Below are 27,029 nucleotides of genomic sequence, written 5' to 3' on the forward strand. Positions count from 1 at the left end.
TTTAATTGTGTAATTATTGTTTTCTTTATTTCTTCAAGTAATGTTTATTTTTCAAGCAAAACAAATTACAATTATTTTTTGACAACAAAATATTTCTAATATTTAGATAAAGTTATTCTAATCAACAGTAGTGTGACAGTAAGAGCACTTGGAGGATAACTGTAGCAGCAAGTAACAGGAAACTCCGAAAGACCTGGTGAATTTGTCTGGACAGTCTTCTTCTTTGAAGTGGAAGAAGGATCCTGTATTTAAAAAAAACAAACAAGACAAATACTGTGAAAAAATATTTCAAGAGGGTTTTTCTAAACTGATAATTATAACATAAAATGGAAAAACATGAAAAAGAAATTCCCAAAACAGATTTCACTTGACTGTTTTGGGATAAGTGTATTGAATCTCTGTCACAAAAAATGTTTCATACAAAATCTCGTATTATTTGTTTAAATTTTCCATAATGCCATATACCTATTAAATAAAAAGTGAAAAGCAAGAAAATATATATTATTGCATTTATAATATAATGTTCTGTCTTGCATAATATATTCACTTTATGACAAAACATGGTAATTCTGATAAGGTATCTCGCCTCTCTCGTAAATATCTTCTCTCGTTCAGTACTGCTTTCTATATGCAAAAATTTTTGTGCTCACAACTTGCTATGAAACTCTAACCTACTTCACATTCATTATGGTTCTACTGCTTCTTTGCATGCAGTAATCCTCCACCAATAAAAATATGACACATTCTCCTAATGCAGATTATCCCTCTATACTACTCAGTCAAGCCTTCACTTTTCATTTTGGCACTATCATGTTGAAACATTCTTAAATTTCACTAGTTTTTTCATTTTAACTCCAAAAAGTAATTTGAAATAGTTTAGCATTTCCATTACAACTGGCCCGGCATGGCCAGGTGGTTAGGGCACTTGAGTCGTAATCTGAGGGTTGAAGGTTCGAATCCCTTTTGCACCAAACATGCTTGCCCTTTCATTTGTGGGGGGCATTATAGTGTGACGGTCAATCCCACTGTTTGTTGGTAAAAGAGTACCCCAAGAGTTAGCGATGGGTGGTGATGACTAGCTGCCTTCCCTCTAGTCTTACACTGCAAAATTAAGGATGGCTAGTGCAGATAGCCCTCGTGTAGCTTTGCTCAAAATTCAAAACAAACAAACCATTACAACTTGAATTGAAGTAAACTTTTTTCTTAACTATTTAATTTGGTGAATTGTTCTATAGAGAATCCTCATTCTCAAGACCAATGTCTTATTCAAGCTCCTGCTGAACTAAGACATTGGTCTTGAGAATGAGGATTTAGAGTTATCTTTCTCTTCCATCCTGTGCCATACAATTCCTAGTGTCAGCTGTGAATGCCACCAAGTCACCCTTAGCCTTTTAAACATGATCATACAGGTATGCTACATTTTGTTTGTGTTCCATCCCCCATTTCATATGACCCCACACCTTCTGTTTACACATGGCTTCTTTATCAGAATCCCTTGGTATCCCCCTCTCTGGATATTTGGGTCTTCATGGATCAGCTCCAGGCACAATTAAGTGCAAGATCCACCATCTTCAGATCATTCTGCTTTGGCTTATAACCAAGTAGACTTTCCTTTTTTCAGACTTACAACACTTGAAGTCTTTGATGCAAGTAGGAAGAGAGAACCCAGATTTTCTGGTGAGGTTCTCCAAGGCCCAATTTATCAAACTCCAGCTAATCCTGTCTTAGATATCTATCTTAGATACCTCTCCTGCCCAAGACTATCTATCAATCCCTTAAAGAGTTTTCTGAGAAGAACTTCAACCTCATACTTTACATGTTGGCATGTTTATCCACTTCTGTCCTTGCCCTCCAGATGTAGTAGGGATGAATTTTTGTCTCAGGTGTGCTCATCCATTACCCAGGGAACACATTGTTCATGCATATCTCATTTTAGAAATGTCTGCATTGTCACAAGTGGAGTGTGCATGAGAATGTATTTTTCATTTCTTCTTTGGTTTCCATATTATTCCAGCCTTCAACTGCCTCTGTTTCCACTTCCATTTCCCATCCCACTCCTTCCCAACCTTTACATGTTCTTCTGTCTAGGGTTTTGATTTCACAATATACACAAACCACCAATGGTACTGGTGATTATCTGGTGGGTTCTGTTAGGGTAGGTGCACACCTGTCCTTGGATTTTTCAGCTGCTGCCTGGAGGACTCTTATTCTACTCCTCCTTTCAGATAGCAATTTCTCTTTCATCCCATTCCCTTCCCTCTTTCTCACTTCATGGTTTATCAAAGAAAATGGTGGACTTTTTGCTAATTGTCTTTGCATCATGGATTTTGTCCTTCGTGAGAGACTAACTACATGTCACATTGCAAAATTATTGGCCTGGCTGTTTGATCATAACTCATCACTATCTTCTCTTGCAGGATGATCTTGGGCAGCCTTATTTAACATATTCTGTTTTACAAGAAGCTGCAAAGTGATTTCTTCTTCAATCATTTCACAATTGTTGCATTTCTTCAAGATTTATCATCCTCCTTGCCCCACGTTATTGCCAGATTGAGGTATTAATGTTATTTTACACCCATATCCCTCCTTTCTTTGAACCCTTGGCTACCTGTTTCCCCTACCACTTCTTCCTTAAAACATACTTCCCACTCCTTTGGACTGTTGATGTCAAAGGTCTGAAATATTCACTGTTGATATTTCGCATACACTTTGACACTACACCTATGTTCTCCTTTATCCAGATCATACCTTCCTTCCCAAAACAATAGCAGCTCATGAAAGCAATTTTTCCTTTATGTTGGTTCCTCCTCCCTTCTATTTCATATTTCTACTTCTGTTCAGATTTGGATAGACTTCTATGTCCAATTCATTCTCTTTGCATTATATTGCCAGCACAACTCTGTATCATAGGGCACGCTCTCAATTATTCATTTCTTTGAACCCATCCTCTCTCCACAAATCGTGGGATTTACTCTATTTGTTATATATTTTTAGATTTTTCACAAATTTTAACCATTAAATTTTCCAACACATTTAGATATAGAAAGTTACTTTAAAATAATGCTTTTTATTAGATACTTGTGAGATCAATGAAAAAAAAAATACTGTTAAAGTCATTTTGTTAATAATGAAATGAACAGTTACGCATAAAACAGAATTGTTGAAAGGGAAAAAATGAGTTTTTTGTTTTTTTTTCTGTATTTCAAAGCAATAATCACTGACAAAACTCACCAGTGGTATATGAAGATGAAACACAGAGTTAATGTGATGATCCCTCCACTGCATAAAATCCAATCACTGAAACTAAACAAAGTTACCTATATTACTTGAAAATAACAGAATATATAATACTGTCAAAATATCACTTTATTATGCTTGATTGTTTATTGTGTTTTATATAAAGCTACTCAAGAGCTATTGATGCTGCAGCCCCAAGTGTAAGTTAGAAAGAAAAAAGCCCATCTTAATTTGTTTTTTATTAAAATGCTTACCCTTCATGCTTTGGGTGATTAAAGAACATATTACTACTGTTGTAGAGTTGCATTCAAAATTTAACGAAATTACTTTATTATCATGGTATATGAACAAATATGGCATTCAAATGTAGTTAATAAATAAAATTTTCATACAAGTTTTCACCTTATAATGAAATATTTAAATAATCCTCAGTCTCACCCAAGTATGAGAACTGTGACATTTGGTTTCTGGGTATCCCTTCTTCTCTTATATTTATTTACAAACTTTTCTGAGAAGTATGGAATTTAACATAAATTGTGTATTATAATATTACCACGTAACTCTAGAGCATTTGATATTCTTTGGTTACAGCCATAAAATAGAAAATCAGATTTCTTTTGCCATGCTCATCTGTTACATCTTCTCATTTTCATTACATTTAATCACTATTATATGTGTAAGGATATATAAACCTTTTTCTTAGGTTTAAAAATTGTTTGTTACCTACCTATTAATACATAAACCCTCTTACTTCAGGTTAAGTGAAATGAACTTCATTTTTAATTTATACTTGGAAATATGTACTGTGCAATCTACATACACACACACACATTAATAAATAAAATAAATGCTTTTCAAGAAATCTTTGGCAAATACTGTGTGTACAGGTGTTGGAGATTTGTCACAAGGCTCCTAATGTTTTTAAAATTATATCTCAGATAACAGATATTATTATCAAAGAAAGAGGATATTGTGTGATAAACTATTGCATTTATTTTAATCTTTTTAACTTGTATACTAAAGTAATAATCAAGAAAATTTCAAATGTACTTTACATGTCTCAGTTCTAAACAAAATATTCAATGGGGAAATACAAGATAAAGCTTTGGAAGTATTTTTCTGTGGAAGAATGATGGAGTACCAATTGTAAGTTTTGAATTAATTTAAGTAAAACTATTTGACAAAGCCTAAATTCAGATTTTTATTTATTTTTTAATAAAAAGTATCTTGTCTCTGGAAGAGAGCTTTGGCATACACTGTTTGCAACTCATCTACAGTTCTGGCTAGATCAATTTAGAATATAGTGGCAGCAATGGAGTTATTCCAAAGTGATGGTTTGTTTTCACTCAACATTTGATCAAGAAGACCTACAACCTGTACAAAGAGTAATGTCCTAATTATGAAGATTTAGAAGTTATTTGATATCAGTTCTGGTGTTGTTTCAACCCTTAAACGAAGATTGGGGAATCCAGTGAAGAAAAGAAAACAGACATCAAAATATAATTAATAAAAGTTATCATACAGCAAGTTTAAAGATCTAATTTCTTTGATAAGTAGAATTAATTTCAAACAATTTCTTTGTTTATATTTTTTAATCATTTATATTTGCTAATAAAATGATTTTCAATGTGGTTCAAAAAATTCCATCTTATATGCATTTTTCAGTAACTGATGTTATGGTAATCTTTCAACAAGACTTCATAGTTGTAATTTCAACGTCATTGCTATGTATTAAATGCATGAGTAATTTATTAACTTGTACTTATGTTTCTAATTCTACATTAAAAGTACTGTTGGTTAACAACATGAAAATGATTAAAATGACAAGTTATTGAGATTCTTAAATCACTTATTATTAATGAGGAAAAATTAGAACAACTTACACAGTTGAAAATATCACATTACAGATTTTTTTTAACAGGAAAAATATTTCAGTATAAAGAAATAATCTTTAAGTGATAAAACAAAACACTAAAATTAATATCTAGTAACCAATTAAGCATATTTTTACCTATAATATAATACGTTTAGGCTCTCCAACCAATGTGATCTAAACAAGACTCAATATGTTTACCACATTCGTAAAATAATTTAAAAATATTTCTGATTTTATTTTCTGTCAACACTACAATTAAGTTAAAAGCCTTACAATATAAAGGTGAAGAAAATGTTATTGTTTGTTGTTAAGCACAAAGCCACACAAAGGGCTATCTGTGCTCTGCCCACCGCAAGTATTGAGACCTGGTTTCTAGCACATGGTATTGTGAACCTAGAGTTTCTTAAGAAGTGGTATGTTTTAAAACTCAAAGTCTGTGGCTAAGTATATGTGTTAAGACTTGTTGAATCTTCTATCAAATTCTTTCTAAGGTTCTGTATTTCACCTTTTTTTTTTTTTAATGAAGGTTAATTACATCACTTAGTTTTAAAAGGTTCTTGTAGATTTCTCTCTTCATGTCACATTCTGAATAAAACTATGATGTAAATGTTCATATTTACAATTTTGTTTTGATGTATATATATTATCAACATTTGTTTTGGATAAAGAAATAACAAAATTCAAACTAAACTGGTGGTGCCCGTTTTTTTTTTTTTTTAATCTTTCAAACTTCATAAGTTAATAAACATATGAATAGTCTAAAAACTGGTATCATTTTCTTCCTCACAGTTTATTTGGTGTAGTTTCCTTTCTTTTATAAATTTAAGAACTTTAGTTATTATAACAGAAATTAGCAGTATTTTTTGATATAGCTAGTGCATGTTGTCATTAAGTCTGATACTGTTGTACTATGAAGTACACCATACAGCTACATCAAAAGGTGACTTGTATTTCATTATAAATTGCACATTTACCTAAATATTCAGTGATTGCAATACTATATGTTTCAGTTACCTGTATTTCAGATATTGCTTCATTTATGAGTCATTCATTTTTATTGTAGAAGCTTTACAGTGCCACCAAGGTGGGAAAAAAAAACCAGATAAGTACTAAAGTTAACTCAACTTACTTTCTTTACAATGCTATTAAGTATTTCCCATTTATTCATTATAAATTTTGAAATGAAATCAAATATATACATATTTTCTCATGTTAATTCTTGTCATACAAAATAATTTTAAATTACCATGAACCATTATGCAATACTGATTTGTCATCTTTTTTTTCTTGCTGGCTGTGGTGTGATAACTAGAAGAAACAAAAACAAAAAAACTGAATCTAAAATGATTAAACAATTTAAAAAAAATTGTAACATAATATTATCATTAAATTAGAAATTTGGGAGTGTTTCAAATTATGAATCAAATGACAGTGTGAATTGATATTATTACAAGAACAGTATTATTATATACAAAATTTAGCATTTACATATTCCTACAATTCTTTAAAAGTTTATTGGGCATGACTGGGAATTTGAAACAGAGGAAGGGGAATATTCCAGAAAAACAAACACAACTAAATATTGATGAAAATTTACGTAGATTATAGTGAGGTGGTACCATACTTATATTTACTCTTCATTGCAGAATTAGCAATTTTAATTGTAGAATTGCAAGATAATTCACCTTGTAATGCATAGTGTATTTGCTTCAACACTACATTTTTGGCCTTTACTATGTATGCCATTAGTTTCACAAAATGTTGAAACTAATGATTAGTATTGTTAACTTTACCAAGATTGATTGGAATGATATATAACTATTGTGCCCATATTGTTTCTCTTTCAATACAGAAAGAAACTGCTGGTATGCCAAATTGATTGGGGATATCTTTGAAAATTTTCTTCCCTTGTTTGACCTAGACCCATGTTTAGCTTAATTACTACACTTAAACCTCACTTTCACAACCACATCATTACATCATTTTACTTTACTTTTACAAGTTAACTTCTTCATACTGACCCTTATGGTCTTTGTTCTGGTCCAGTGACCTAAGACCTTGAAAATAGTTCCAAACATTTTTTGTGTTCAATCAAAATATCCCAAACCTTTCCAGAATTACTCAATTTTTTTTATCCACATCAAGATGCTGAGCTGCCTCTTGTGGCAGACTTTACAAAATACCAGTATACCAATAATAACACATTACTGCATATAATTTTTTGTAATAGTCAGTCTTTACCTTAGAAAACTAATCTCAAGTATATGCATCAAATAATTACAAAATGAACATTAAGTATATTTGAAAATTCTATGATCTTATAGCAATAAAGAAACTTGTTAGAAACTTATGATGAGAAATATGCCTTATAGATTGGAATTATTACTCTTCTGATAGGGCATATTACCTACTTTCACATAAGTAGCTATTCTCATTCAGTGCTACTCTCTATAAGCAGAAAGATTTAAGCACATGCCACAAGTCTTGAAGTTCCCACCCATCTGGAATTGACTAATTCCAATGCATCCTGCATAGAAATGATCATACAACAACCCTCCATCCTTACACCCACCACTATACTGGTACAGGTATGTTTATGATACAACTACTGGAATTACATCTAAAGAACACACACTTAGTTTTTTCAATCATGTTAACTTGATACACCTCAACATTAAGTTCACCTGTGAACAGGAAAAACTAGCCACATAGCATTTCTTAACCTCAATATCAATAGAACTGATACACAATTCAAAACAGAAATTTACAGAAAAATCACCCATACTGGATTATACATTCCCTGGGACTCAGCATATGAAACAAAACAAAAACTCAACATATTAAGAAATCAAATAAACACAGCTACAAAGCTATGCTCACTCGATAAAATTAACGATGAAATCAACAAAATAAAACAACACTTCATCAACATCAAAAAATTTCCTCAAAAAACTGTGGAAAAAATTATATGCACACACCTAGACCAACAACAAACAGACAATAAATCTCAGGATACAATAAACTGCAAAATCTTATACTGCTGCATACTATATGTTCCTGACATCAGCAAAAAAATAACCAACATTTGGAAAAAAACTTAAAAAAAACAACACAACTTTCTAGTAAACACCAAATTTATTCAAAAACCAGGTACAAAACTAAAGTCCATACTATGTAAAAACTACACTAATAAACACAACACCAACATAATTTATAAAATACAATGCAACAACTGCCACGACTTCTATATTGGAGAAACATGTAGAAAAATGGAAACTAGATTCAAAGAACACATCTTCACACATTTTCGAACACTGCAAATCAAATAAACACGACATAACCATAGAAAACACCCAGATATTAAGTAGGGAAAGAAATATAAACAAATGCAAAATCAAAGAAGCCCTACTTATACAGCAACTAAAACCAAAATTAAACCAATATAAAGGAACATCTTTATACCTGTACTAATTAATAACCTAATATCCAAATAAAACACCCCTACAATCCCTTACCCATTTATACTCTCGTCCCTAAGACACATGTCCAGCAACAGTCAGTTGCAAACTCTCTTTGTTAATCTGAAGATGACCTAGGAAGGTCGAAATGTTGTTCTCTGCTTATCAATAAAAATGTTAATACCCATACCAGCCATTCTGAGATGAATTTTTATTTCAAGAAAGTGGGTTTCTCGTTATCAAGAGGTACTCTGTATGTTGAACACTGGGTCTACATCTCATATGTTCATCTCACATTCTCTGCTTTGGGTAGCTGTTTCTTCCTTGTCAGGGTATTGTTATCCACCAGTTGTCATCCTTCACTCTTTCATAAGACTATCACTGGGTAAATTACCTTTTACTGTACATACCCCTTCTTCTTTGGGTACATGTCCTTCTTTTTCCTACCTTTCTCTCTGTGACAAATGGTGCCTGACCAGGTCTTCTTTAACTATTCAGATCAACACTGTAAGACCATGTCAACTTACATATTATGATTCCATTGCTGATAGAGGGTGTTCCACAAGATCGCTTGTAGGTTTATCCTCAAAATATGTTTGCTTCATTAGTTTACCCATCCCAGACTCTACTTCCACCTTGCACTACGTGGGTAAAGCTATGCTTTGTGTTGAATAAATCAGTATGATCTGCTTTTAAAAACACAGTTTCATGGTTACTCCTTGCACTATCTCAGTTGTTGTTGTTCCTCCAGACTCTCCACTGCATCTTCTCCTCCTTTTTCTTCTAGGAGTTCTTAAGAGTCCTTACACCTTTTGGTTCCAAGTTGCTGCACAGTCCATTGCATCTTAACCACACTGCATCCTTTAATCTGCCCACTTTCAGATCTTCAATGATTGAGTTTTATAAATAATGTATGTTTTGAATCACTATCCTACCACAGTTCTCACCTGTTTGAATGTGCTCCTCCATCTTTTCACCCTTATGTGCAACATCATTCCACAATGGGCAAAGAGAATACCTAGTTCAGAAGTGGTGTGGTCTCCAAACACCTCCTTTTGGGGAGTGTCTTTAGGACACTATTGAAGGGTGCTTCATTCTTTTCTTCACACTGGTTCCTCCACCTATTAAATGTGGTATTCTACATATTTATGTGAGTAGAGTTAATGTACTCTGAGAAGTTATAATTTTCCTATACTGAAAATTTATTTCCATTAAGTACGTACTTGTACTCACACTTCTCCAATGAAAAATGGTGCTTCCATTTTCTGCCAATACATGAAATGACGATGAAAATCTGCACGTGAGAGGTATTGAAATTAGTCAATTCCAGACAGGTAGAAATTTCAAGGTTTGTGGCATGCACAAAAATGTTTTCCATATAGAGGGCATCACTAAACATGAATAGCTATTTTTGTGATAGGAGGTAATCGAAAAATTAATTTTTAGTATAGGAAATTATAATTTTGTAAAGCTTTGTCAAAATATTTAAGAACACAAGGAAAAATTTAGGAAGATACTGAATCAAAACAGCAAACAAAATAATTAGAAGGTACTGAAGTAAATAACCTACTATTAACTAATGTGTCAGTATCTTAATTTTATAAAATGAAAGCTTAATTCTGAAAATATTTTAGTGAGGCAGCGATAAACATATATAATTATAACAGGAGCACATGGATACAACTAGGTAAGAACATATGCATAATAAAATGGTGGATTTTATCAAATTGTTAAATATTTATGTAAATACTTGGAGCTTAAATGTTTCTTACTGGATGAGGGAAATCATTTATATGATTTTGATTTTCAACAGTGTTTACATAAAAGTCAGGCAGAGGGAGGAAAGCAGCAGCTTCCAGTTTCCATAGATGAGAAATAGTTTCAGTAGGCAAATCTAGAAAACATAATTACATAAGTACATATGTTGGATAAAAATAAATCAATGGGTGATGAAATAATGTCATCACTTAAAAGAGAATATTCTAAAATTACTTAAACCTATTTTGTTAAGAAAATTATAAGCCACCATAGTTTTATTAAAATTATAATATTTAAATTGTTCTTGAAATTTATTACATGTTTAGCTTCCACATTAAAAAAACTTACGCTATTTAGAATATAACCACTCACCAATTTTTTCAGAAAAGTCTAATAATAACATAATCTTCTCATATGTTCGAGGATCTTTATCATTAGCCTAAACAATGATTAAAATGTAAAGTATTAGTTTCATCAAATGTGAATAATCATATTAAAACTGATGAAGACATTACATTAATAACTGTTGACACAGTAAAGTATCACAGAGAAAAAATATTTCTAATCAATCTCTCTGCTACAAGGTTTCTTTAAACTCAGATTATACTTAATTGTACAGTTTACAAGACTAAAAGAATAAAAAAGTAAAGAAATAAAATGCCAATTTGTCCAATAGGTAAAGAAATAAACTGTCTTATTTATTACAAAAAATGTTTAAAATTTATAATTATGTAATAATCTTGTTGAAAGTATTTTTCTGTCAAACCTTTGGTATCTTAATCAAGTCAAAAAAAGTAAAATCTCTCCCATGCTGAGATGGTATATTGAATCCAGTGCTGAATACTGGTCTAAGTAGCACGAGTTGATAAGAGTGGTGAAACACTTCCGCAAGACAAAACCAACCCATTGGAGATTAACCGATAGCTAACACCTAGTACCAACCAGACAGCTGAGTAGATTGACTGGAGTGAGGTGTTTTGCTCTGAGACAACAGCATGATGTAAGCCAGCTTTATGTTTACGACTAACTGATTGCAAGTTGAAACAGCAAAACCACACTGTCAAGCACTGTATAACAATAATAAGGTATTACTTAATTCAAAATAAACAAGTACACAAATGAAAATAGATTTATTGATCATCACTCTTTTGAGATGTTCTATTTAGTATCTTGTACAATTTTAGGATTGCCTCACATCATAATGTCAAAACCTATCATGATAAAAAGGGATTTATTTATTTATTAATAAATGCATGTGATCTTAGAATTTGCACATTTCTCAAAAACTTATAAAAGTCTCACTGCACTACCACCCATGAGATGGTGGATTCCTGTACGTAGTGAGGAGACCCCCTCAGAGATGGTTTTGTACTTTCAGTTTATCTCCTTTAGGATCTGAAAATCCACCCATGTGTTTACTGTCTGTGGCAAACTGTGAAGGGGAGGAGAAGATTCTGGTGGTTGAAAGGTCCAACTCCAATAAGCCACTTTGGCCTTGAATTGTTGTAAATGGGCAACCTTTGAGTGGCCCTTCAGGGTCAATCAGCTGGTCCTGTTGGGCTAGGGTGAACTGGGTACTAGTGTTGGACGTTCTCAATAGGTGTTGTGGACACTGTCTGATGCTGGTGTTTGGGTATAATGCTCACAAAACTCTGGCATTGCTGCAGTGTCCTTGTTTGGCATTGAAGTGCATTTCCTTGCCATTCCCTTGGCTGCAGTTTCACTAGATAGTAGATAGGGACTGTGAAAATCTTGTTAATTCATTCATGCATGTCACTAATCAGATGACGATGCATCTGGATACTGAAATTTTCTGTAGTTATTATGGATATCTCATTCTGTGAAAAAATAAATGAATCTGAAGAAAAACAACAGCTAACTTAAAAATCAACCACACATGGATGACTCTGTTGCACAGTCTGATTTCACACCTCAATTTCTTATCCTTCATTTATTATCTGGGAACTCAGGGCATATTTTCATTCAAAAGAGATTAGAGGGGCATGATGACCTGGGAGAGCCAGCAAGTTGTGCTCTGGCAACATTTCGGTGGAAATGTTTACACTGCACCAAAGGCCATTGGGGACATACCTATCAAGATTAATCCCCATGGTACTTTGAATTCTTCAAGTGGAGTTATTGTTGAGAGGGATTTTAAGAAAAGTTTTGAGTTGGAGATCTTCACTGGTTTCTCCAGCCAATCCATTTTTGCAATTTGCGAGGACATTCTCCAACCATGTGAAGAGACATTTGCCTTCCATGGTTAAAAATAGTCCATGAGTCAATGTCTACTCCTACCTTTGTCCTCACCATTCCTTCCAATGGCTCCCCAGATCCACTTCGTTTTGCTTCAACGTCTGGCATCATTTCAGGTCTATCTTCTTTGGCCCCAAGATGCAGAACGATTATTTGTTTATGTCCTCAGATACCGAAATCTACATCTACCAACAAAGACCAGGGCAGAATCCATGAAGGCTAACAGACTTCCTTCTATTAAAGGAAAATGGCATGGTCGAAAACAGAAGGGCTTTTCCTCATTCTCCTCCACCAAAGTAAAAATGACCACTTTGATATAGCAGAACTATCAAGGTTTCCTTTCTAAAGTGGATGACATTTAGACTTTGATTGAGTTTTATAATACTGTGTATCTTTTCTTAAAGGAAAGATTTTTTAAACCTGTCAATACAGCCACCTTTCAGCAGTTTTATTTGGACTAAAATGACAGATTGAGTGATGGACTAGCGCCTGAAGGGGTGGCACTGCTGGTCGACTAGCATGTGCTGCCCTGTCTCTGCTACCAGTACACCCCTGTTGGCAGTAGCCATCCATGTTTCATTGGGTCACACCATCACTGTTTGTTTTCTCTACCTGTCTCCTGGAGAGACTTATGATCAACCAGACCTTAATGCCCTCATTGAACAATTGTATTCTCCCTTTATAATCCAAGGGGACTTTAATGGATGTAATCCCCTCAGAGGTAGTGTTTATATTGATGAGAAGGGTTGTTCCATAGAGCATCTACTCTCCCATCATAACCTTTCTTCAATACTAATTCTTATGCTTATTTTTATGCACCTACTCAGTCTTTTAATGCTACTGATCTCTGCTTGCTTTCCTTCACTTTTCTTGGATGGCAGACAGTGACCCATGTGGCAGTGATCATTTACATATCATTTTGAGGAAGACTGGCTGTGGCCTATGCCATTTGATCCTCATTCTTTGGTGGAAGTTGGACCAGACCAACTGGCCCTCTTTTACTGCTCTCTTGGAAGTTCATCCTCCTGTTGTCTGTATGCTATCAATAGAAAACTGTGGTAGCAGTGACTGACTGTATTGTCCAGATGGCTGATCAGTCTATTCCTAAAAGCTTTGACACATTTTCCACGATATCCTCATCCTTGGTGGAGTCCTGCCTGCCAAGACCTTTTCTCATGCATCTAGCAATTCTGTTTTTCTCCCCACTTTCTTGGCCATCAAGTCTTGGGCTGAACAATCACTTCTTTCCTTTCGGACCAGTTGTTTCCATGACTATAACTGCCCCTTCACACTGGTGGAACTCAAGCTTGCTCTTCATTGGTCTGCCAGTATATCAGTCAGACCTGATGATATTCACTATGAGATGCTGTGCCATCTGTCTTTGTCTTCTGCCTCTCTTGCTATTCTTCTGGTTGCTTTTAACAGAATCTGGCAGGAGAATGTTTTTTCTGATGCTTGGTGCCAGGATATTGTCCTCCCTTTTCCTAAGCCTGGAAAGGATCTCAAGATTCCTTCAAACTACCATCCAATTGCTTTGACAAGTTGTCTGTGTAAGGTTTTAGAGAGGATGGTTAATAGTTGTCTTATGTGGTTTCTTTAATAAAACAGTCTCCTTTCACCCACCCAGTGTGGGTTCTGACAACAGCATTCCATTATGAACCACCTGATTTTACTTGAAAGATTAATCAAGGAACCCTTTCATAAGTTTCTGCATTCTTTGACATTGAGAAGGTTTATAATACTATGTTGGTGGTACAGCATTTTGCAAGATTTCCACTCAAATGAGTTACTTGGCCATTTACCCACTTCTATAAACAACTTTTAAATGGCCAGGCAATTACAACTCCATATGGGCTCAAATGCTTTCCCATTCTTTTGCACAGGAACTTGGAGTTCCTCAGAGCTGTGTCTTGAGTGACACACTTTTCAATGTGAAGATTAATGCTGTCACTGCACTACTTTCTCCTACTTTTGCAAATGGGTTTTATGTCAATGACTTCCACATCTTGTGTCAGTCATTGAATAAAGTTTATTGAGTGACAGTTTCATGCTGCCCTCAATCGTTTAAGTTGACCACAGCAAACAGTTTTATCTTTTCTTTCTCTAAAACTGTTTGCATGCATTTTTGCTACCAATGGGGTATTCATTCACCCCAATCCTGAGATCTGTCTCAATGATGTTGTTCTTCCCATGGTCTCTGAGACAAAGTTCTTGGGACTTATCTTTAATCATAAGCTGACTTTCATTTCACACATCAAGCGGCTTTGTGTAAAGTGTACAAGGATACTCAACATCCTCTGTGTCCTCTGTTCCATCTCTTAGAGAGCAGATCTGTATTCTGTGCTGAAGATGTATAGTGCCTTTATTCGATCTAAATTGGACTATGTGTCTATAGTCTATGGTTCTATGCCCCCCAGTGGCACAGCAGTATGTCTGCAGACTCACAGTGTTAAAAACCAAGGATAGCACAGATAGCCTATTGTGTAGCTTTGTGCTTACTTATAAATAAACAAACTATGGTTCTGCCAGTATCTTGGTCTTGATGGTGTTAGACCCCGTTCACCATCTGGGGTTTTAGATCTGCATGGTTGTGGGTACTTTCTGCACTTCTCCAGTCCAGAGTCTCAAGAAACTTCTCTTCATCTCAGTTGCTGGCAACTTTCTTTATAGTATGCTTCAAATCTTTGATCCTTACTTACTTCAGCATCCCACCTGGGGTTGTGTTTTCTTTTCTCAGGGCTATGTTGTTTTTTTTTAATAGATAGTTTGACATTCTTCTTTTTGGCCTTTGTATTCAGATGCAGCTCGCTGAATTGGGCCTGTCCTTGGATAATGCGACTGTCTTCATTGGTGAGCCCACTCCACCATGGCTTATTACCATTGCCACTTGTGACCTTTCTTTGAGTCATCTGAGGAAGGCAGATACTCCTGACTGGAAGTGCAATCTTCTATTTGCAGAACATCTTTTGAACCATCATTCCATTCCCATTTATACAGATGGTTTGAAATCAGTAGACTCTTTTGGGCTTTGTCATGTTTTTTTGTGGTTCAGTGGTTGCATACAGGATCCCCTCTACAGTTTGTGTTCACTACTAAAGTGCATGCCATTTCTTCTGCCTAGATCATGTAGAAGCTATGCAATACATCAATTGTACTATTTATAGACTCTCTTAGCTCTCTGCTAGCCATGAAATCACTTCACATTCGTTCCCACCTTGTTCTCATTGATATTCAAAAGCAACTGGCCCATTTTTTTACCTTCTGTTTCTATCTAGTTTTTCTGAATACTGGGCCACATTGGCATTCATGGGAAGGAGCTTACTAATACTCCAGCTAAGTCCTACTCTGGTGCTATCACTACCATGCTCGTCCCATAGATGGACTATGCCATTTGGCAGTTGACTTATAGTGAACAATGTGATAACAAGCCCTTCCAGATCAAACCTTCTGGTGCTCTTCGGCCATCCTTTTTTTCCCATAAGAATTGGAAGTAGAAAGTTGTTATTGGTCACAGTTTTGTAACTAATATTTTTCTTTTATCTGGGATTGATGCACCAACATGTGGCCATTGTGACAATCAAATCCCAATAGCTTATGTTTTACTGTTATGCCAGTGTTATGTCTCTGAATGGCAGCACCATTTTAGACGTTTTTTTCCATGGATTTATCCCTGACAATGAGCAATGCCATGGGCAATGGTGACACTGACCATCTCACTTGTGTTTTTAAGTTTCTAAAGGGCCATTGGCCTTTTTAATTCTATTTAAATCCTTTATCTGAATTTTGACCATTGTTTTGTTTAAACTTGATTTCTTTTTACATGTTATAATAATTTTTCCTTTTTTTTTATCTATTAATTTGCACAAACAGCCGAGTTGCTTTTTGCCAATAAAACAACCAACCTCTGCTCTATCATATACAGGAAGCTTTAGTATATGTGCAAACAGTTGTAACATTAAGAACTTATACAGTCATACTGTATATACAAAAATAAAAGTAGCTACTATATCATTTCTATCAAAACATCTTACCTTGAAGACTCTTAATGTCCAAAATCCAGGCTCCATTAGTCCACAATGTAACTGTGTACTAAATGTCAGCATGTCAATCTTTGGCTTTTCAACCTTGAACAGAAATCATAACTGATGGATATATTTGGACATTTGTTTAACTTTTTTTTTTCTCAAAATAGAGCCAAAAATTTCTTAAACCTGAAAAAAAAAGGATCATAACATATCTTTTAAGGACAATAGGGACCTGTTAGACCATCTCAGCTGTCCCACTAAGATAATCTATTTAAACAAACATATAAAAAAAGAAAACTCAAAGCAATTTTGTCATTCAAATATTTATCAATCCTTCCTTTGAAATCCCATAGATTTAATACTTGCTTCTCATCTTAAGGCAACCCATTTCAAATACTTCTTTGTAAGAAAAATAAAAAACTGTCTTAACAGAAGATTACTCTTGCATTGTCAAAATTTATATCCCTTACCAAATAAGCAAATCAAAAAAATTGTTTTATTTATTATAAAATATTAGACAACATGACAGAAAGTGCTTAAAATTAAATTAGAGAATAACCCTAATGAAAGTACTTTTTTGTGATACTTTTTGTATCTTAAGCAAGTCAAAAGGTCAAATCCCTTCTATACTGAAATGGCACATAGAATTTAGTACTGTAGCCCAGTTTAAGTGGCACCAATAAGAATTTTAAAAAAATGTACCAACACTAAAATTCCCTTAAGAATTTGAAACAACTTAATTAGATACTCTCTAACTCTTCCTTCTTCTTCAAAGGAAGATAATTTCAGAGACTTTAGTGTACCTCCATATGGCATCTTATCCATCAGAGGTTATTGACCTAGTAGCCCCATTCTGAACACTTTTCAACAATTCAGTTTTCTTCCTAAGCTAAGGAGCTCAGGACTGAACACAATACTCCAAAATATGGTGTAACTAGTGACCTGCTTATACAATTAAATTGTAACCTCTTTAGACTTGTACATTTTTAAGGTTATTCTAATCAAAACTGTGATCATTTATTCAAACTGATAAATTAGGTTACCTAGTAATCAAATACAAGTTAATAAAAGAGAATAAAATATTTTTATAAGTTGTAACTCTTCTTGCATGTTTGCAAAACAAGCTTTTATTTGCATATATTTCATTTTTTCCCAAAGTACTTATTTGTTTTAAAAAAAAAGTTTACTTTAATACAAAATAATGCTATTATACAATTACTGATCCTTTTATAAAATATTCTTGTTTATTCATCTTGAAATTATGTAAAACTCAGAATCCTTTTCACAAAGGACAAATTAATAGAATTATACATCTCTTTGTAAACATAAAATTGAGCTTTAATGTTTAATATAGTATCAGTGTCTTTCATTTATGATTTTGCATTTTTCTTGTTTTAATACATATTTTTTATTTGCTTCTTAAATTTATTTACTTACATGTCAACCATGTGGTGAGATTCCAAGGTTCTCACTTAACAAAAACATAAGTAACCTGAATAGAATAAATAATTTGACAATGTTTAGACAGATTTGATACAATAACTTTTACAGGCTATTCTCTGATCATTCAGCATATTCTCATGATGTCTCCTTCCTTTAACCCTAAGTGCTCATATGTACCCAGGTGAACATAATCCTGTATCTCCTATGTAGCATATCTTCTCCAAGCAAGTCTTAATTTTACAATTAAGAATGTTCAGTTTGTCGACAAGGATAGAATACAAAAATATAAAACAATAATCCTTATTGGCAAATAACAATAAAAGCCATAACCATATGACAAAACAAGAGCAATTATGGTTACTTCAGATTCATTGATTTCACAAGATTTCCAATATAGATGCTCCAGGTCATTAGGTTAAACAAGCATTAGCTGGCACTGTAAGGTAGATATGAATCAATCTTCCTCTCTGTTCCAATGATATAGTGATATCCTAGTAAAATTTTAGTATTCAGTGATTTCAGTCCAATTGGTAATAGGTTTTTCTTTGACCTTCAAGTATGGATTAAATTCTTGTTTGCAGCTTACTATCTAAAGCACAATAGCATCACTTAGAATCAGTGGAGGTGGATGTACTGGCCTACTTATCATTTATGCCTGTTTTAACTCCTATCAGTCTTTCTTCACCATTTAATATGAGATTCATAAGTTTTGAAATGTACATGCTTTTAAGAAAATAGAATTTATATGAGTAATCACATTTAGATGGGCAAATAATTCTCTCTTCTTCCCACAGCTCATTGTTTCTAAATGAAATACCCAGCTATGTGCTATACATCACATGATCTTCCAAATATGTAGATACATGAAGATGCTTTTTACTTTCAAAAGTAGAGCTTGCAATCTACAAGTTACTATACACTATTCAGATACAATAATTTGTATGAAATGATATCACAAAATGACAGAAATAGTAAAGAAATCTATTTCAAAAGTCAGTGGAAGAACTTTAATTTTCAATCCATACATAAAAAAAATATTTAAGTACTAATTGCATAGCTGTGGTCATTGTTGTCATTTTTAATAGCCTATATAATTCTAGATCTACTTACAAATTATTCACTACCATTTCCTACCCCCCATCCTCCAAGTGGAACAGTGATGTGTCTGCAGACTCACACTGTTCAAATCTAGGTTTCAATGCCTGTGGAGGGAGAGAACAGATAACCCACTGTGTAGCTTTGTGTTTCATTTAAAATAAACCAAACACGAGTTATTAATCAGATTTAGATGACTGTTTACGCTATGACAACTGAGGAATATTCATTTAATCCTATATGACTTAAATATTTTTTTAGTTGCTATTCTGCATACCTCTGGATTGCTAGCCACTGCTGTACTGTTGTTCCATTCCACCACACGATCTTGACTACACTTTACATACCCATCACTTCTTATAAGCTCCAAGGTTAAGTGTAAAGGCTTAGCCTGTACATTAGCTACATTCAGATCTTCAAAAAGCAGGGGAGTTCCTTGGTTTGATGCCTCATCTAAAGTATATCAAATATAAGTTAGTATTTCTCTCCAATAGATTTGTTCAGTCATAAATTAATTGTGTATGTTATACATTTCATAATTAGAACTAAAAATATGCAGCTCATGATGTTTAATCATGTGATGTTCTCTAAATTACTCTTCAATTATGGACTATGCCCACAAATTCTGTATTTCAGTTCCAATAATTAAAACTTTGGAAATTAAAACAATTATCTATTGTTACTAATGAAGCATCAAGAATAAATCTAATGACAGGTATATACATATTAGCTCCTGAAATTTATAAGCATGTTTTTACTATTCAATACGATGAAAAATTTGTGAAATGGTAATAGTTCACTTCAAATGGATGCTTCCCATTTTGTTCTAATTAAATATGTTTCTAAGCTTTGCACTCATACTTTTGATAATAGTGGTCAAACGTACATACATACATACATAACATATACAAGTTAAAATTTCTTTATAAAAGTAATGATTGAATCTTTGCCTCAACATTGGAAAGTTAATAATAAGGACGTTTTTAAGTAATTTTCCATCAATTAATGCATAAAAGACATATTAGTCAATAAAACAGAAACTACAGAAATCCTGTAAAAGATTAAAAATACTGATCTACCATGTAAGTACAATTTTTCTCTGTTTGTAAACCAGTGTTCTTAGTTGCAACAAGTTCTTGTAAAACTGCAAACAGAGCTGAACAGAAGTGTGGCTGTAATATCCTTAGCCATTTGTGGTACACCCATTACTATTAAAATTAAGGGCAAAAACTAACTGCTGTGGTGCATTATGTTCTTGGTATTTTTCATGATTACATATAATAGGAAAAACTAAATATATCAAACACTGTTATCTTTAAACTTGATGAAATTTACCATGGGATTTGGAAAAATGTAATTATATTCTTTGAATTCCAATTTCTGTCAATCTTGAATCATTTACAAATTTCTCATTCTTTTTTAAGATATAAAAACAAAATAAATTTAAATAAAACAAACATTTTGTTTACAAAAAAAGTCTCATCCAAACTCCCAAAACTTCTCTTGTTTCTGTCATAGTTAAAATAACTGATTATTTCACTCTTGTATGACTAGTGTAGCATACATCTATAATAAAATACATTCGAGTAAATTTTTGTAGAGGTGTTTTACATGTTTTATTAACAGCTTTGTAAACTGGATGTTAAAAGGTCATAAATAAGTACTAATCTTCTTTCTTAGGTAAGGCTTATATACAACTATTACACAAACTTGTACTACTAAAATTTTGTTGCTCTATCCATTATCTAGGTTGGAAAAAGTCCATTTTAAGAAGTGACAAATGTTTGTACAAAGTGATAAGCATTTATGATTTTCTTTTTTGAACATATCAAATCACAAAATTCATTGATGCAAATAACATCTGCATTATGGGATATTGCAATCAGACCCTTTGACTTGAAACTGCAGCATAATAAAGTTCTTGCTGTCCTCTTTTCATGCAAATATTTTGGTAAAGCTCTCCAGCCCCATCAGTCAGTTGTTGTTGTTGTTCGTAATTAAGCACAAAGCTACACAAAGAGCTATCTGTTCTCTGCCCACCACGGGTATCAAAACCCAGTTTTTTAGTGTTGCTGGTTGGTTGATTTAGTGTTTTATGGCACAAAGCAGCTAAGCTATCTGTGCCAAACATCTGGTAAAAAGGTAAAATTAAAGTAAATATAGTAAAATTCGTAAAAGAAAATTAAGGTAAAACAAAACAAAGTTTAAAAAAACATAAATAGCATAAAACCAATGTTCACATCTAGTCTACAATGTCAAGAGGAAAATTACAACAATTCAAGTTGTAAAGGACTTTCTGTAGCATAATTGTAATTATCATAACTTGCAAAAAGACTAACAGGTAAGTACAAAAACCACCTTCAGTCACCTGAAGTTGGCCTTTCCAGTCCTGGTTCCGAGTTATGTGTCAATATGGCCATTGTCAAAAAGTAAAGTAATAAAAGTTTTAAAAGATGTGTAGCAAAATTTTAATAATAACTCCCCAGGATGACTAATGGGTAGTTCAAACAGCAGCATCAGTCACCTAAAGTTGGCCTTTCCAGTCCTCGTGTCGAGTTATTTAACGTTACAGTCAATTTCTAATTTCAAATTGAACTAGAGAGACTGTGATTCTTAAAAAAAGAACCACATTAAAAAAGGTTTAATGTATAAATTAAAAAACTTAAATGGCATTAAAAATATTAATGGCCTTTAAATAAACTAAACACTTTATCAAGCTGGACAGTGTCACCATCACCAATAACACTGTCTAATGTTACAAACAAACCTTGGGACAGAACATGTTTAAAAATGGTACCATCATTGAGAGTCGTAATGACAGCAAGAAAGCAAAATGTGGCTTATTGTAATCTGTGTGTTACACAGACTACACACTGGTGCATTAGTTCCAGATAAAAAAAAATTGATGAGTTAAAAAACTGTGACCAATGCATAGTCTAGTTAGAACAACTTCCTCTTTCCAATCCTTATGGAAGCAAGACAGCCAAATTCCAATACAGGGTTTTATTCGGAAAAGCTTGTTTTTGCATTGCTCACTCCAAGACGACTGCCAGCTGGCATGGAACTGAGCCTTGAATAGAGGGCCATAGTCCACATATGGAGCAGGCACAGTGGTGATAGTGCCAGAGCAGATAGATTTAGCTGAGGTGTCGGCGAGCTCGTTCCTGCAAATACCAACATGGCCAGGTATCCAGAAAAACTGGATAGAATCAAATGTTGAAGAGAAATGAGCCAGTTGGTTTTGGATATCGGCGAGAATAGGGTGTGTGAACCAACATGAAGTGATTGCAGGACCAGTAGAGAACTAAGAGAGTCAGTATAATTGTGCAGTTTGAGTACCGCTTAGTTTCTATGTGATCCCGGGCAAGAAAAATGGCATACAGATCATCAGTGAATACAGAAGCTGTAGAGGGGATTCTGCATGCAACAACTGAACCACAACAAACCATAGAAGAGCCCACACAGTCACCCGATTTCGAACCCTTTGTATAAATAGAAATGGAATGATGGTTCAAAAGATGTTCAGCAAATAACAGACAGTATTTCCAATCGGGAGTGTCTGCTTTTCTTAGATGACTTAAAGATAGGTCACATACGGGGACTGTAACAAGCCATGGTGGGATGGGCTGACCAGTGAATACTGCAATATTATCCAAGGACAGACCAAATTTATCCAACTGCACCTGAATACGAAGGCCAAAAGGAGCAATGGAAGATCATCTGTTCTGAAGAAGTATGGCCCTCCAAGAAAGGAAAGTACAACCTCAGGTGGGATGCTTTGGTAAGGAACGAAGTTTTGAAGCATATAGTAAAGACAGCTGCAAACAGCAAAGGTGCAAATAAGGTTCATGAGACTCTACTTATAAGCTCTGAACTGGAGAGGTGCAGAAAGCCCCAGTGCAGAGCCAAAGTCTGTGATGATGAAGGAGGCTCTTTAAGGCAGAGGGTCTGGCAGAGCCATAGACCAGTGATGCATAGTTGAGTTTTGATCAAATAAGAGCACAATATATCTTTAGCATAGAACATCGACCCACTCCCCAAGTGGTGGTAGAGAGGGCACAGAGGATGTTCAGTGCTCTTGTACATTTCACCTGTAGCTGCTTAATGTGTGGTATAAAAGTCAGCTAACGATCAGAGATAAATCCCAATAACTTGGTCTTAGGGACCACAGACAGCACAACTTCACTGATACAGAGGTTCAGGGTGAATACCCCGTTGGTAGCAAAAGTATACGTATGCAAACGGTTTTAGAGAGAGAGAAAAATAAAAGCCATTTGCTGCAGTTTCCTTCAGTCCACGATTGAAGGCAGTTTGTAGCTGCCCCTCAATATGTCTTATGTTTGACGACTGACATGAGATGTGAAAGTCGTTGACATAGAACCTGTTTGTGACAGTGAGCGGGAGTTGTCAGTGATGGCATTAATCTTGATACTGAAAAGTGTGACACTCAAAACACAGCCCTGAGGGACTCCAAGTTCCTGTAGAAAAGAACAGGAATGTGTCAAACCCACATGAACTTGGAATCTCCTGTACATTAAAAAATTGTTAATAAAAATGGGTAAATGGCCACGTAACCCATATGTATGGAGGTCTCGCAAAATGCCATACATTCATGTTGTGTCATAAGCCTTCTCAATGTCAAAGAATATTGATACAAGATGTTGTCATTTGAGAAAGGCTTCTCTGACTGAAGTTTCAAGTCAAATCAGGTGGTCCATGGTGTAGTGCTGTTGTTGGAACCCACACTGGTTGGGCGAGAGGCGGTTGTTTGACTCAAGGAACCAGTAAAGATGAGCATTAACAATCCTCTCTGAAGTCTTACAGAGACAGCTCGTCAAAGCAATTGGACGGTAGTTTGAAGTAATCTTGGGATCCTTCCCAGGCTTAGAGAAAGGTAAGATAAATAGCCTGGTGCCAGGCATCAGGAAAAACATTCTCCTGCCAGATCCAGTTAAAAACAATTAGAAGAATATCGAGAGAAGCAGGAGATAGATGGTGCAGCATGTCATAGTGTACATCCTCAGGTCCAACCGATGTACTGCCAGACCAATGAAGGGCCAGTTTCAGTTCCACCAATGTAAAGGGATGATTATAGTCAGAGACAATAAGCTTGAAAGGAAAGAGGTGATCACTCTGTCTGAGTCTTGATGGCTAAGAGGGTGGAGGGAAAAGCAGAGGAGCTAGATACCTGGCAAAAGCTTTCACCTAGAGTATTGGCGATGCTCCGGATATCAGCTACTTCCTGGCCATCAGAGAGTAAGATCGAGAGGGGGACAGAATTATATTGCTCACTGACTTTTGGAATGTTGTCCCATATAACTTTGGACCTGGTGGTAGAAGATATGCCAGTTGTGAACTTGTGAACTTAATCCAAGATTCTTTCTGGCTTTGACGTCTCTCACCCACCGAGCATGTGCACAGGCCTGCTGGAAAGTAATGCAGTTTGAGAGTGTGGGATATCTACAGAAAGTATCCCAGGCCAATTTGTGAGCCTTCTGTGCCATGTGGTAGGCAGAATTCCATCATGGAGTGCATAAAAATAAGTAGAAGAACCAGTATTGAAAAGAGAAAGGTTGTGATCAGAGAGCATACACTCTACAGAGCGACCCCTTCTATCAATATTAGCAATTTCCCAGAGGGGATGATGTCCATTCAAGCCCCCAGGATTAAAAAGGGAGAGAGCAAATGTTCAATGAGAGCATCAAAGGTCTGATTGATCATATGTCTCTCCAGGCGACAGGTAGAGAGAACAAACAGTGACGGTGTGACTCAAGAAAACACGGATGGCTACAGCCTCCAAGGGTGTATCGAGTGGCAAAGACAGGGTGGGCACATACGGCAAACACATGGGTGGATGTTTAGATCCCAGAGGAGGTTAACTGAAAGAACAGAACCTTCCCTATGAGGTTCTCTCACCATGTACAGAAATCCACACTGAGAGGTTTTAGCGTTGCAAGTCCACAGACATACTGCTATGCCACAAGGGAGCAACAGCCAGTTATAAGCTCATATCAATAGGAGAAGACAAGTAGGTAATATAGAGAATGCACCTTAGTGGATAAATATTACTTTGTTCATATGTTTGTAGATATCTATGTTTAACATTTGCCTTAAGTTTCCAGCACCTATACTTTTGTGGAAATTTGAATAACACAAAATGAACATAATATAATCATATTACATGTGTGGTTGAGTGCTAAAATAATAAGTTATGCAAGTGACTGCTAAACGTTTATAAAAAAGAAAAAAATCATATCTGGGAAAATTATGGTAAAAGTGCTGCTACTAAATACTAAGGAGATAACAGAGAACTACTATTTTAATTTATGTTAGTAATGTTTATAATTATGAAAGACTTAGTGAAAAAATTAATATTTAGCTATTGTAATCCAGATTTTTATGTAGGAAAAAAAAACAACAGCTCAAGCTCATTAAATACTTACATAATATGACAATATTTTTTTTTACTATTCTAAATTTTCTTTTTTTTTTTTATAATGCAGTGTGCAGGAATTAGTTATTACAACAATTCTTGGTATTCAGAAAAACTGCAAATTTTGTACTCATTTATAAAACAGATTACATGTACTTCCATATGATTATTACATTACAATAAATAATTTTCAACTTTTAAATACTCTAAAAAACCACCTGCTGTAAAATACATTTGTTGCCATTAGACAGTAATGAACTAATGTACATTAGGCATGCTTTTTTTAACATTTGTATTGTTCCTAGTGACTGTATTTACTACACTTTTCATATACAACTTTTATAAAGCAGTACAGACCCTTAAATGATGTTAAACAGAAATCCATTGAGACAACCTGAAACTTTACTCACCTTCACACCTGTCTTTGTCTTCTTCAACATAAAAATAGAGCTGTATCCAAACAACTGGGACATAAGCTGGGCCATAAGGAACAGGAAGAGATATATCTAAACCTAACCTGTAAAAAGTATAAACACCAACTAATTAACAGAAAATAGTTTGGTTTGTTTTGAATTTTGTGCAAACCTACATGAGGGCTATCTGCACTAGCCACCCTTAATAATTTAGCAGCATAAGACTAGAAGGAAGGCAGCTACTCATCACCACCCACTGCCAACTCTTGGGTTACTCTTTTACCAATGAATAGTGGGACTGACCATCAGATTATAATGCCCCCACGACTGAAAGGACAAGCATGTTTGATGTGATGCAGATTTGAACCCACGATCCTCAGATTACGATGAGTGCCCTAACCACCTGGTCATGCCGTGCTGCGTAGAAAATTGGAACACATATTTGTGACTGCAAAATTAGTGACACAGTTCATAAACTTTTTAAACACATTTATAAACTTTGAAACAATTTGTTGGTTATAGAATTTCTAATAACATAAGAGTCACACAAACAAATGTTCAATTTATGTTACTAATATTGCAATTAATCCAAGAAATTACTTTTAAAGTCTCTAATGCAGAAAACTAGTGATTACACTTAATGTGTGTTGGTTAGGTTTTAGAAAGAATGTTGCAACAAGTAAAATATATAAAACTTTTCAATTTGGTGCAATAAGTGGACACTCCCTTACTGGAAATTTCAGTATTGTCCAGAGGGAGGAAGAATGAGCAGAAGTAGCAGCAAAAGCATCCAACTCCTGCTGAATGTATGCTCAAGTCTCCTCAGCTAATGTCAGCAACTTGCCATGTAAGGAAAAGAAGTTCCTACCAACATGGAAAATCCGAATTCATACGTCCACGTTGACTTTTTAAAAAATAATAGTAAAGGAGCTACTAAATAATCAAGTAATTACTACTAAAAGAGAAAACTAGCAATAAAAACACACAAAAACCAAGCAAACTTTGCTTGAAAAACAACTGAAAACACACATCTAA

At 34.5% G+C, this 27,029-nt stretch overlaps 1 protein-coding gene across 4 annotated transcripts in view; it reads right to left on the minus strand.

Annotated features, from left to right (window-relative positions):
- The window catches only part of LOC143244653 (uncharacterized), a 116,235-nt gene continuing 89,206 nt past the window's right edge, over positions 1–27,029 (minus strand). For all 4 annotated transcript variants that reach the window (XM_076489731.1, XM_076489730.1, XM_076489732.1 and 1 more), the window contains 8 exons: positions 25,992–26,098; positions 19,426–19,601; positions 16,617–16,709; positions 10,702–10,768; positions 10,344–10,465; positions 6,360–6,421; positions 3,232–3,303; positions 1–242 (listed from right to left, as the gene is read on the minus strand). In XM_076489731.1, coding sequence (XP_076345846.1) covers positions 122–242; positions 3,232–3,303; positions 6,360–6,421; positions 10,344–10,465; positions 10,702–10,768; positions 16,617–16,709; positions 19,426–19,601; positions 25,992–26,098 — 820 coding nt within the window. In that variant the 3' untranslated portion in view covers positions 1–121. The remainder of the gene's footprint in view (positions 243–3,231; positions 3,304–6,359; positions 6,422–10,343; positions 10,466–10,701; positions 10,769–16,616; positions 16,710–19,425; positions 19,602–25,991; positions 26,099–27,029) is intronic.

The sequence above is a fragment of the Tachypleus tridentatus genome, chromosome 2, assembly GCF_004210375.1.
Source record: "Tachypleus tridentatus isolate NWPU-2018 chromosome 2, ASM421037v1, whole genome shotgun sequence".
NCBI lineage: Eukaryota > Metazoa > Arthropoda > Merostomata > Xiphosura > Limulidae > Tachypleus > Tachypleus tridentatus.